The sequence below is a fragment of the Cryptomeria japonica genome, chromosome 10, assembly GCF_030272615.1.
Source record: "Cryptomeria japonica chromosome 10, Sugi_1.0, whole genome shotgun sequence".
NCBI lineage: Eukaryota > Viridiplantae > Streptophyta > Pinopsida > Cupressales > Cupressaceae > Cryptomeria > Cryptomeria japonica.
In genome coordinates, this window is record NC_081414.1 from 575,796,816 (window position 1) to 575,811,208 (window position 14,393).

The following is a 14,393-nucleotide window of genomic DNA, read 5'->3' on the forward strand; positions in this document are numbered from 1 at the left end:
CTTCTTTTAAAGCAATACAAAAAGCCTTATTTACTAATTAACCGGCTTACAACGACTCTTAAGTAAATATTGATCATCAATGGTGAGCAACGGTAATAAATGGAAGTCAGCGATTATCAATTGTGTACCAAATCTGATCATTGCTCTGCCTAACCTTGGATGATATTGAGAAGCTACGTCAGTAAAGGTATTCCAGACTGGCTATGTAGAGTTGACCGACCACTGATGAAGTGTTGGTGTAATCAAATAACACACGCAAAACAGATAAGAATGAATTAATTGATGAAGTGATGCAACCATTAAAGAGTCACGACTTTTACAAATGGGAGACATTGAAAAAAAAAATATATAACTAACGGCAACGATATAAAGGGGGATCTAATGGAAGCTCTATGGACTGGGGCATAATGGGTACATAATTCACGTCTACACTAGAGATCATGACCAAAGCAGCGAATTAATTAACATATGGTCGACTCCCATTAAGATTACTACAATTAAGGAATTATTCGTCGGTAGTGTAAGTAAGGATTGCAAGTCTAGATTTCATCGGTTTGAATGCACATTGAGTGAACAAAGATTATATATTATATTGATTCCTGTGACAGAGTAATGTGGTTGTTGTTGACAATGGAAAGATAAATCAATGTTCCATATCATCTGTATCTACAAACAGATTTATGTTCAGCTTATATCAGATATAAGGAATCTTATAACTGATTTGTGGTAAGGAACTTTATAGCAGATAGTGTCAAATTTATGACAGATTTATGATCAGCATAAGTCTATTGACAAACCAAACAAAATAATCAAGATAAGTTCTATCTCTTCAATTGTTCCTAGAATTTAAAGTTAAATATTGTGATAATTGTCTTTGGATTTGATAAATTATATCTTACAATCCTCACCTCAATGTTGGGTTTGTTATCCCAGGTCTAAATTAATGGAAACCCCATGTGGGGACATTACATTCATCCATGGCAATTCCTTCAGTATCACAAGACTTCGAGTCAAAGCACAACCTTGTTTGGAACTGTTCCAGTTATAGTGCATCCTTGTTCGATGGAATTGAGTTTTCTTTATTGTGTTGATATTGGAGTTGAAGAACCATCCTATACACATCGTGTGGGAGCTTATTCATTCTTTCGTGGACTCTGGTTTCCATGAGTAGTTAGTATGTGGCCATCTTTGCAATTGTGGAAACTCTGTGAGCATCATTTCTCTAGTCACTTGGAAATATGATTTTTCTTTTGGTCATATGTTTCGAAGAACCATCATGGTACGTTAATTTGTTGCGGCATGGAGCGTGATAAAGGTTTCCTCTATGATTGGAGTTTTCCAATGGCATGTGCTCTATCTATTTTGGTGCGACTCCTTGCTGAACGATGTTCATTTGCTAAGTCGAGCTTCATTCCTATGTGTCATGAGTTCTCCTTGTGATGAGGCGTTTGGTTGGAGTTGGTCATCGTGTTTATATCTATTGTGAGTTTCACGTTGGACGACAACACTTAACACTTCTGGTAAAGCAGTGTATGCTTCCGTGATAGAGGGAGCAGGTAGAGGATCTGCTTCAGTTGACTTCTGAGGATCTTGGTCATTTTGGTTAAGAGGGAGTAGATCATGTTGAGATGGTTTCTCTAGTGATCAGGAAATTATAGCAGTCAAAGGACTTTGATTCATGAGATGGAGTCCCATTTATGTAGGCTGGAAGGCTTTTATGCTGACTTCTAGGTCATGATATTCCTGGATAGATGACTACTTGGTAAGCTTGGAATACACCAAGAGTGATGCAGACTCCAACCTTGTATTTCATGAAAGGTCAAAGTATGTGGAGATCAAGTATCACTATGTAAGAGACATGGTGGAAAGGTATGCTATTCACTAATGTATTCTTCTTTTCAAAGGATGTTTTAAAGTGTAAACTCTTGTGATTGCATTTCTCTTTGAGAGAGACTTAAGGAGAAAGCCCTTATCTACACCCTCTGATATGGTTCATGGTGAATGTCATGTGTGTGACTCCATGACAATTTTGGTTCAGTGCTTGATGAGCCCCTATGAACATTATTGTGAGGTGATGATCTTTCAATAGTGAACACTTGTACATTTGATCATTATTGTAAGTTGACAATCTTACGATATCGATTGATCATACCATTATGATGGATATCATGGGACGTGATATCTATGAATATGTCATAATGGTTTATATCTCTAGTAGTAATATCTATGGATATGCCATAATGGTGGATATCATGAGACTTGACATCCATGGATAAGCCATAATGGTGGATATTACATAAAGAGATATTCATGGTGGATTTCATGTGACGTGAAATTCGTGGACATGCCATGTAGTAATATCTTTAGATATACCATAATGGTGGATATCATGTGAAGTGATATCTATGGATAAGCCATAATGGTGGATATTACTTGAGGAAATCTCTACGGTGGATATCACGTGAGGTGATGTCTATGGATATGCCATAATGGTTGATATCACATGAGGTGAGATATTTCCTTTCCACATATGTATGTAGCCATTGTGGTCAAACATCACGGTGAGGTGATGTGATATCACAATGAGGTGATAAGCTTCTTGCTTGCTCATGAGTATAGTCATTGTGTTGGTCATCTCGATGAGGTGATATGTCTTGTGCAGCTGGAAGTATCCTCCCTAGCTGAGAGGGAGTGTTTAAGATTGGCAGTGTCGGTCATCACTTCCAGCCTAAGGAAGACAAATATGTAAGTGGCCTAATCGGCCTAATCGACTAAGAGGGAGTGTTGATGCTATGGTTGGATTCCTTCAGGCCGACATAGACAACATAAAGGTTGTGATAATATAATTATATTATATTTATTGTGATAATATTATTATTGAGAGATAATATAATTATATTATTATATGGTAATATAAAATATTATATTATATTATATAATAATATAATAATTATTATATTGTTATTAATAATATAATTATTGGAGACCAACTTGGAAGAGTGGTGACCCTTGGTGAAGGGGCACCACCGATAGGTATAAAGGAAGAATAAATCTTCCTCTCTAAAGCAATTGATGACAGAATAAAAAATATACAAAATGCATATACATCAATTCAACATAAATGCGCCCATGCTAGAGAGGCAAAAACCATGAAATGATCAAAGGACAACGCTAGTAGGTGATCAAAATTGATAAATTTGGATGAAAATTCAAAATTAGACTAAGTTCAAATTTTGCTCAAGTTGGGCCCCTTTAAGTGCTTGCTCATCAAACAAGCTGATCTTGTGCAAATGAAAAGGAATTTGCTGCCATCTTTGTGCAAACAAACCTCAATATTTTGCCCTTGTTTGTGCAAATGGAAGCTAAAATGCTGACATAGTTGTGCAAATGAAGCTATAAATGCCACCTAGCAAGGTAGGTTTGTGCATGTGAAGGATGAAATTGCGCCCAAGTATGAGTAGAAAAACAACATCTTCAGTCATTTGTGCATACAAGGCCTTAAAAGCCAACCAAGCAAGTTTATCTTGTGCAAATGAATCATCATTTACCGCCACCTTTGTGCAAATGGAACACAAAATCCCGCTAGGTTTGTGCAAAGGCAGGCCTAAAAGCCACCACACTTGTGCAAAGGAACCTTCAAAAGCCGATCAAGTTGTGCAAATGAAGCACAAAATACCGCCCAAGACAAAGTTATCATTGTGCAAATGAAGGGTTTAATGCCACCTTCATTGTGTAAATGAAGGGTTTAATGTCGAAATTAGTGTGCAAATGAAGGGTTTAATGCCGAAATTAGTGTGTAAATGAAGGACTTTATGCTGAAAACATGGTGCAAACAAACAAGAAAATGCCGAAGCCTTTGTGCAAATCAACCACAAAATGCCGACCCCTCCAAGACATCTCCAAGCTTTAATGCTAAGTTGGCTATGTCATGAATGAAGATGAAGCACTCAGCAAGGAGATTAAACGTTTTATTTGCTAAAGCAAGTTGGCTTATGATTATAAGAGGAAGTCTTCCATTTCAACCAAGCATCATTCAAGCAATCATTTTCAGCAGTTCTGATTGAAGACCTACAGATAGTGCGAAATTCACTAAGAGTGGCGATTTTTGATCATTTCATCTATCAAACTCTAAACCAAGGAGGTGCAATCTTGCTTAAGGAGGCTTGAGCTTAAGTTGGAGACGTGTTTCATCCATTTTTTGAAGGCAACCTGGCAGGTCTTAGCGAATTTCCATGCATAATCAGACCTGTAGCAAACATAAAATCAGACCTAGAGAGTAATCAGACCTTGAAACATCATTTGATCAGATCTAAAATCAGACCTTAGGGCATCATAAAATCAGATATGGGAGAAGCAAGATCAGACTTTAAATGTCATCTAATCAACAAAGAATCAAGCATATAGGGATGGACAATAGGTGAAGTAAGTGTGTTTTATGATGTTTGATATCTCCTTGTTTGTTTTGCAGGTGAAAGCTAAGGGGCGGTTTGATTGTGGCAAGATCAGATCAGCACTTCAAAGGAGGACTCCACCATCTTAGTGATATAATCACAACAAGGATTAATCAATAGGGCAATAGTGTGAACGATGGAGACTACATTGAAAAGGAGCTTTGCTACTTGAGGCAGAGGTTAAATTATTCTAAGGAAATGGATGGATGACTCACCAACAGCAATTCAAAGTGAAAGAGTTCTACTTGATTGAGGCATCATCACGACATGATGAAGATCACGAATTCAAGCTGATCAAGACAAGTTCAAAAACCTTCAAGAGGAAAATATGAGGATGAAAAGGGGGAACTCAAGCAAGATCGTCATTGGGGATCTTTATTTCATCAAGGCTCTCACCACATCAATGGCGACAAAGAGGATATTCAAGGCAAGATAAGCAAGCAAGGATAAAGATTTGACTTGAGCAAGGTGATGCCTTCATCACCATCACACCAAGCTTAGGGATGTTGAATATCAAGAGATGTTGCTCAACATCAAACTGGCTTGTGATGAGGTATCATGTCTACAATGCAAGTTGAAGTGGCATCCTTGTCATCACCAACCAATCAAGGGGCTCCACATCAATGTGTCCAAATGCAATGTAACTAACTGACCCATGGAGGCACAAAATTCGAGATACCTAACCTCATTTGCTATTGGTTCATTAGACCTAAGTATAATTTTCTCATTGGCCAAAGGGAGTTGTAACAAACCCTAATTAGGGTTTCCACCTTGTAATCTTGGCCATTGATTGTTAATCAATCCGAGCCATTCATTGTAAAGAGCTATCTATATAAGGCTCAGTTTTCTCATTTGTAAGGTTAACAAGAGTAGAGTAATAGATAATAGTTAATAGATAGCAATCAATAGTTAGCTATTAGAATAGAAGTTAGATTAGGAGAAGGCAAAGATTGTTGCCAATACTTTGTTGTATGAAGAAGGTTAATTTCATTGAAGCTATGGTGAATTTGTTGTGTTATTTCAACAAGTTGCATGGTCTCTACTTCTCATTTCCTTTCATGTTGATTAGATGAATGAAAGGAATTGTGAATGATTAATGGTGAAATTCGTTTATCCATAACAATAGTGATTTGCTGATTGTAAGTTTGCCTTGTGTGGTCAATTGGAATCCTTAAATGAGCTTAACTTCAATTACTATTCATACCTTGATATGCATCACCTTGATGGTATCCTTGTTGTTAATAGTGATTAGAACATCACATGCTTACATTAGAAGATCGCACTAGCTTTGTGGAGTTGTTCGTTTATGGCGAAGTAGAGCTTGGTTGAATTCCACCTAATTGTTCGTTGTCTCTTGCATTCTTAGGAGTAGCATAGTCTTCTTAAAACCTATCCTTTTGCCCCTTTTAATCAAGTAAATCTCTACGTTCCAGAAACGTCCAAACGTTCAACATTCAAGTATTCAACGTAGGTCCCCTTGGATTACCAACAATCACATCAACCATTGAGCTATCCATACATCAAGAGTTGACTATAGAAACCTTGGAGTCATCTTGGTTGATCATATAATTCAGCATCTAAGAAGATTTTGATCAAGAGAGGATAGAATACCTTTGGTATTTTATTCTATGTTAGAGGTGTCTAAAAACCACATCAACAATAAGCAATAGATGCCTATGTGGACATTGTATAGTCTAACACTATATTATATCTAATAACCCCTGTAATGACTAAACTTGAGACTCGGAATTTGACAAAAATAATAGCTCTGATAGGTTTAGTTATTATATCAATAGGTTATTCTTGAGATGCATATCAATCAATGGCCAAATCTACTGATGGCGAACCTCAATGTGCTTGGTGTGAGAATGATAAATTGGCTTCTTCACCAACTTCAAGAGTCCTTGGTTGCCACATAAAACTGGAGTATGTGTAATATTAGGAAGTTACAAGTCACTCAAAATTTAACATAATATATTGCTTTGAAATTGGAACTAACAAGTGCTTTGTACCATAGTAGCAAAAAACTTTCCTGAGAATAAATTGGCAATCCAAAAAGATTTTTTCAAATAGTCAGGATTAATCTTGTTAGGGTTAGGGTGTGATATATATATATTGAATTGCTGAAATTACTATTGAAAAATGGATAACAACAATGTAAAATGAGGAAGATTAATCAAAATGCAGGTTATATAGACAAAAACCATGAAAAACTTGTGTTCTTGAAAATCAAGTGATTTAATTAGGAACTAATTGCAATTAAATTGTGCTTCATTGACTAAAAAACTAGGTCGACTGATTAATTGAAAAATCAGATATTTTTTGGGGAAAAAATTGATAGCAAGGTCAAGTGACGATTAGTTAGAATAAATCATAATCTTTTAAATATTTTTACAACTGTGCTTTAGCATAAGATGAAGCTATCGTATGTACAAGCTCACTTTGCCATGCAACAACTCTTGAGCCCAAAGAGAATATTGAAATGGTCCAAATAAAGTTCATATATTTTGCAAGACCATTGGCATGATGTGTGTTTTATGCGATTGTATGGTACTATGGAGTAAAGAGCTAAGATAAGCAAACTTATAATGAGACGAAACTAATAAACCTCTGAAATGAAATCTAACAAAGCAATCACATTTTCTGGCAGTTTTAATGTTGCTCTTTTAGGTTTTAGCCCCTGCAGCCATGAATGATTATTTAATACTCCTCTTTTTAGTGAAGTTTTGGTGATTTGGCTGCCAATGTGAGTGATCCTTAGGTTAGGTGGCGAAATTCCCAGAAGGTTGTGAATTGTGTGTCTAAGCAAGTAAGGATCCACAATTAGAACATGCCAATTTGGTAGAGGAATGACTTTTTTACTATGGAGTAGTGAATGCACAATGACTCAGTTTGCAAGCTTGATGACAGCCACACCCAAACAAAGGTTAGGTGGCTAAATTCCCAGAAGGTTGTGAACTGTGTGTATAAGCAAATAAGGATCCACAATTAGAACATGGCTAATACTGCAAAACAAAGGTTAGGTAGCGAAATTCCCAGAAGGTTGTGATTTTTGTGTATAAGCAAATAAGGATCCACAATTAGAACATGCTGATTTGGTAGAGGAATGACTTTATTACTATGGAGTGGTGAATGCACAATGACACAGTTTGCAAGCTTGATGACAGCCACACCCAAACAAGGCAAGCAAAGAAAGCCAAGAATGCTAAAAGGCAGGCCAATAGCTAAAGCAACTTCAAAGGAGAACAACAGCAAGCAACACTGACAAATATGAATAGTGTGACCAATTGTGGCAAGGAGATGACAAAGAACCAAGAGAGACCAATGTGAAAAAGAAGTCAGCTGATGGTAAGCGTACAACAAGGATTAATGGACAAATCAAACCAACCAGGCAACTCATGTTTGATTTGGAGGGTTAAAAAAGGTATTGTATAAGCATAAGGCAAAGCTAAAGTAGAAAGAACGTCTGTCTAATTCTAGATTCAGTTAACTGCAAGTTGATTGTAAACATGGGATCTTGTAGGCTATGGGATTTAGCTTGGTAACTGATGGAATATGGCAAGCTGAATTGTGCAAACAAGTAGACTGGAACTAGGAGATGTGATTAAATATCTATGCTAATTGAAACAGTTGAATGAATAAGGAGGCTATCGACAGGTAGTGAGCAACCTTTTGGGCATTAATGGACATAATGTGGGCAGTCTGCATTGAGTGGGTTCAGAAATTTTCTATGCATTTGAAAGTTAAGATAAAGTAAGGTCTCCAATAGACTTGTGGGATCTCTTTCTAGAAAGATACAGAGTCAAGAAGGTCGCTAGGCAATAGAGAAGACAAAGTTTCAGGCTTGACACAAATACCAAGATATTTTCTTTTCTTTTTGTAACGTTTCTGAAGACATCATGGGCAGACAAGACTCTGCAACTATACAAGAAAACAGCACTATTGAGCCATATACATGACCTTCTAGCTGAAAGATCTCCATTTAACTGTAGACACTTCATTTGAGCAGTGTAACACTGCCACTACAGCCACCTGTGTTGTCTGAGTAACAAGGGGTGTTTTCTAGGTGTCTGAAACCTAAATAGGGCATAAGTTGGTCATATGGACTTGAAATTAGGTTGTTGTCTTCTTTGTCTTTTGGTTTATCTCTTGCAAGGAATTTTTGGTGTAGTTAGATGAAGAAAATCATGCTTCAGCAATTAGGAAAACTCATCACATATTCCTGATTCCTCAACAATAGCTATCATGGTGACACAATAAAACATAGAAATAGTAAAATAATGTGACCGGGAAAGACAGCTAGGTTGGGATTTATTTAAGGTCAAAAAGGATGGTTGTATGACATTATTGTTGGGGAGGATTGCTCATTGGACACTAAAATAAACACAGCAGGATACAATCTTGCATGTGTGCATTGTAAATTAATCTTGCCTTTCATTTGCTTCTTGTTTTTCCTTGCAAATCTGATATGAGTTGCTTATTCATACCTGCTACAATCTTATCATTGTTTGATAATTCTATTGATTACCCTTTACTCTCCTTTTGTTGTTGGTCTTTCTTGTCACTTTGTGGTCTTCTTGATTTAACCAGTCAGATACGTCTGGATTGCGATTGTTTGTTTGCTAGCATCCTCATTTGTGTCTTGGCCTGCCTTTTTGCCCTGTTTTCCTTGCATTGTTGAGTGCTTGTTAAAATCTTGCATACTTGGTCATCATGCATTGCTCATCTGCCTCTCCACTGTAGTTTTTGTCATTGCTCTTTGGCATTATCACCTCTTTATTTGCTTACCCTCACTTGCAAGGGTCTTCATTGCCCACTCATTGTTAAAATCTGGTATATGCTTACAACTTTAGGCACTTAGTAATTAAGGATAACTACTAATATACTACATGATTGGAGAAAAATGTATCACTCGTCCTGTATCTGTGTATGCTCTTCTTGAGAAGCTTTTTCCTGATAAGTAAATAAAGCTTTGTCATTTAGCTTGACAAAGTAACTTTATAGTGTAGAACTTACAGACTAGTTTTATGTAGTGCAAGTTTCATCAACTGTCTGACATATATAAAATTGCATAAAATTGGGGTAATAAAAGATTGACTGTGATCTAAATTAAAGTTTAAATTCAGGGGACAACACACATGCTATGGACTTAGAGACAAAAAATTACAGTTTAGAAACAAGAAATGAAATTGCTAAACAATAGAATTTTTTTGTGGAAGAGAACAAATGAAGAGGGCAATTTTGAAATCAAAGATCTATGCTTTGTACCCTGATTCTTCGTTTGAATCTACCTATTTTGTAGTTTTACATTGCAGGAACTGAAACTTTATTGAAAATAATAAATGAAGGGTTCTCCTTATGAACCGAAGAGTCATCTTTCTCAGGGGTGACGTGTCCTTAGAAGCAAGAACAAACTTTTGAATAAGGACAAATAACTTGGAAATCGAACTTGAGAGCACATATCTCTTTTAATTAATTTGACATAATGAATTTCATCCTAGGGCACCAATGTCACTGGTGGATGAAAAGCGGGGATCATTAGAGTGTAGAACGAGGAGTGATTATGCTAATTTTAGTGAATTAGATATTTTTGTTTACTATCTATTGATAAGTTTTAATGTTGTATGGCCCTATAAAACTGATTTTTGCTACTCTTTGTGCATTTGTCTCAACAATCAGTATTATTTTTGTTTACCAACAGGCTTTGGCAGGGCTTTTAAAGCCACACGGTGGGACTGTACATGTACAGAAACCAAGGAGTTTTGTGTTTCAAAATCCAGATCACCAGGTTTTTCTCTACTCTATATACTTTTTATTGCTATTTTTTAATGATTTTTATTTCACCTTACAAGCATAAAACTTTAGAGCTACATATATTTGAAATTGAAATTCAAGCTATACTAAAATAATGTCCACGAGTTAACAAAAGCTGTCAGTGAGAAAGTAAGGCCATCCAGTGAGAAAGTCATTGTATCTCCCAAGAGAAAGATATCTAATTATAATCAGAATCCTTTAGAAAGGAGGACGCAAGAGAGAAGCAAGGCTAATTGTGTAACTACAACAAATGAGCTCAAACTGTCTATGAATTCCTGGCTCTTGAGTGTATCCTCAAATTGTGGGGCATAGTACTTGCCCATTTATTCCAAATGAATAAGGATAAACTAATTTTGAAATCAGGTGAGAATCAGTAAATAGTTATGTATTCTTTTGCATCAATGTTGTGCAAAAATATATAGAGTAGCCTGAGGGCTTGAGCTTAATTTTTTAAAGTATTGGGTTCTTGTTGTGGAGACCCAAGTTCAAATCTGCATAGGGACATTTGATGGGGAATTCTAAGTTGTGACTCTTAGTCTTCCATAGTTGATTTCTAATGTAGATATAGTTTCTAAATTAGTAGATTTCTTAGTAGTGACTCTTAGTCTTCCATAGGTGATTTCTAGAATGTTTGCTTGTAAGAAGTTTCTACTAGTCTCTAATAAGTTCTTGCTAGAGCTTCTATTGGTCTCATGTTGCTGCTCACATGAGCAGTATATTTGTTAACTATCTGCAATATTATTATTTTTTAGTAGAGCATGTTCATAGTGGTAGAATCATCAATGGCTGGGAAGAAATCAAGGATGCACTTTTTTCCTTTGATACTTGCCTTCTGTGTCTAGGGATGGTGCCTTTAGGATCTTTTGTCTAGGAAGATCAGCACCTCTAGTTACTACCTCTTCCTCCGGAAGGTTCTCATGCTTTCCTGCCGTTCAAGGTTTAGATCCATGGATATTATTAGTAGTAGAACCTTTTACCATCATCTTATTTTGTCATGCTTATCTTTGTGCTATCAGAGTTCTTCATCAAGTGACGGCGAGTAGGCCTTATTGATTGTCTAATAATCTTCTAGATAGCACAAGGTTCTCAAGGGGAATTTCCTATCTAGAGTTGGATGAAATGGGTTTAAAGTATGACGTGATCATCTGCTTTGTACTTGAGGTTGACTGTAAATGTGATAGCATAAGATATTCCATATTCAGTAAAACTCCCATACAAAGATTGCAAGTATTTTTGGAGGATAGAGAACTTACGATTTTCTAAGGTGCAGCAATGCCTGCTCATGGTCTTATAATAAACAGGACATGAGAATATGAAATGTGCTTTTGATTCAACAGTAAGCTACAAGAGAACATAGTCTAAAGATCTGATCTTCTCTGCAAATTTTCTGTCCTTCCTCATTTTTTATCTGTTAAACTATTCCATTAGGGCATTGTTTATTGGTCCTTGCTTCTCTAGAAACTTTCCTATGCAAAAAAAGAATTTGTGCAAGATGTAAATGTATAACTATCCAAGTAGGACAGTAATATCTTCAACCACTTCTGGGAGTTGTCTATAATATGAGTTAGATTTGCATGTTAATCACTTCGAGTTAACATCATTGTGAAGTAACAGGAAACTTTTATGGATTTCTTGTAATGAAATTGCTTCTCACTCTTTAAGAGGTGAGATTCAATGCGGTTAGGAATGCTTTGATAAGGGAATCCAGATTCCAAACAGTAAGCTACTCATTATTTGTAGAAAACAAGAGATCAGCATATCGATAGGTTGGCGAGTTTGATTAGTATGGGGCTTGAGCTATGGAGATTTCTTATGAAGAACTTAATGCTGGGTATGTGTATTACTGGTAATCACCATAAATGAGATTGCTAGAAATGCATCTAACCTTGTGGATATAAAAAACATTTCTAAAATGATTTCCAAGAAAGCCTTGTCGACATAAGAGGCATCTAAAATGATTTCAAGGTTATCCAGTGAGAAAGTGCTTAATGCATCTCCCAAAAGAATTTAAAACATAACAATTTTCCTAATTATTACATAATCGCAATGGTGAACACTAGTGAGCATGACATTCTGGACCCTCTTAATGTGAGCCCACTGTCTTTAGGAAGATCTGATTCCCATGTTATGATTCCATAAGGGATTGGAGGCTGAATGACGGGTATTGGGAACTCATTGCTTGGAGATACAATCTGGAAACACCATCTTGCTAGAAGGTATAAGAAACCATAGCTCTTTCAAAGCTTAATCTTAATTATTAGGAATAGATTTGAGGCTTGACTCATTAAGTTATACACCATGATATATAAGATAATTAACAATCTCCACTGACTGGGCATTAAAAGGAGAAAGTAGGGCGATCTCATTAGAGTTTCATTATTGGCATCTAAGTTGTAAGGTTCACCGAATTTCTCCCGTGAAATTCGAAATTTGGCAAACTTTAAAGGATTGCTGAAAAATCATTCAAATTTGTATGGATTTAATAGTGTAGCATTTTTAATAAATAAATTTCAAGAAAATGTTTTGTATAGGCACTTTTTTCCTGCTTCATAGGCACTTTTTTCGCAAGGATTTTTCCAGCTTTCCAGGGTTCCTGCCTATATCTGGGTTTTCATTAGTCTTTCCTGGCAGCAGGCTTTTTGCGTCGAGTGATCGATTCTGCAACGATTTGTGTTGAGCGATCGATTTGTGTCAAGCGATCGATTTTTGTCGAGCTATAGATTTGAAAGTTTCTTTTGACGTAGCTTGAAACCATAGGTTAAGCAGTAGTTTTATTATTATTAATTTAGGAATTTGTTATAACTAAACTTTAAATATTTAATATAATTATAGTTAAAGTTAAATATTTTAATTTATAAATATAATATTATATATGTGTAAAGTATTATATGTAAGTTTAAGAGTATTAATTAATATATATGTATTACGAATTTAATATTAGTTAATTTATAAGTAATAAATTTAATTTTTATGGTGATTTTGTTTATTAAATATATAATATATGTTATATATGTGATATATAATTGATTTTTAATCTACAGTAATTTTATATGTGAACAAATCTAAATTTATTTATCAATGTTAAACTATTTTAAGCATTTTGTGAATATTTTATTTATATTTAAAAAAATTAAATTTATATAAGATAACATCTATTTCCGAATTTTTTACCCCTGTTGAACTTCATCCAAATTTTATTGTTGCTGAACTTGAACTCAAATTCGCACCTTGTGACTTAGATTGGCATTGAAAATCAAATTGCTTTTGGTCAACCTTTAACCATCCAGACCATGCAAGATTACAAAATATTTGTTTGTTGGTGTATCTTTTCGTAAGACAAAAGGTGGACAACAATCCAAACAAGATCATGGATATCAAGCCTCTGTAACTAGAATCTGAACTCTTATTTCTCTGGTGAGCTTTTCAAGCTCACAATGGGCCTAAGAGAGTTGAAGGATAGACAATATCCCTATTTCACTATGCTGCTGTTATGAATCTCTTACAAGAACATAAATGGTGCATACGCTGTTGTGATTACCCTCTTTCATTGTACCATAAATGTTGAAAGAGCCTTTTCTCAGAAAACCCAAATTTTGAATGACTTCTGAGATGGAAAGAATTTTGAAAGCAATACTTTCAAAACTTTGGGAAGTGGAGATATGATATAAAAAGAACAATTTGTAGAAAAATAAATATATGGATAAGAATGCTCAAATCTTGATGATTATGTCAATGCACAACCAAACCTTGCCTTCATATAAGAATGTGAGTACTTTGATGATGACTACTCTAGTAGATTAAGTCCTTGCTGCCTAGATCCACCATTCTTCAGGCTGTGACATCTAATACCAGAGAAATGGCCAGGGAATAGCTAAAACTGGCACAATCTTACTCCAAATATGGCTATCCTAAAGGAGGCTCGTCAAAGCCTATTTTTCCTGTCCATGCGCACCTCCAAAGAAGGCCTCTAATCACCTCACAGATTCCAGGTTGAATTCCAAACCATAATCTGAGACTTATTGGAACTCAAATATGTTTCCCAAGGAGGCAATGTAAGTTTAAGATTGAGATCTAAAATCCATTCTGCAACCAACTTGATACCGGCAGCAAATCAATATTGATATTGGG

The 14,393-nt window shown here is 35.6% G+C and overlaps 1 protein-coding gene across 7 annotated transcripts in view; it reads left to right on the plus strand.

Annotated features, from left to right (window-relative positions):
• LOC131042772 (ABC transporter I family member 10) overlaps positions 1 to 14,393 on the plus strand; it is a 132,549-nt gene that overhangs the window by 56,302 nt on the left and 61,854 nt on the right. For all 7 annotated transcript variants that reach the window (XM_057976089.2, XM_057976090.2, XM_057976091.2 and 4 more), the window contains exon 3: positions 10,153 to 10,239. In XM_057976089.2, the coding sequence (XP_057832072.2) occupies positions 10,153 to 10,239 (87 nt within the window). The remainder of the gene's footprint in view (positions 1 to 10,152; positions 10,240 to 14,393) is intronic.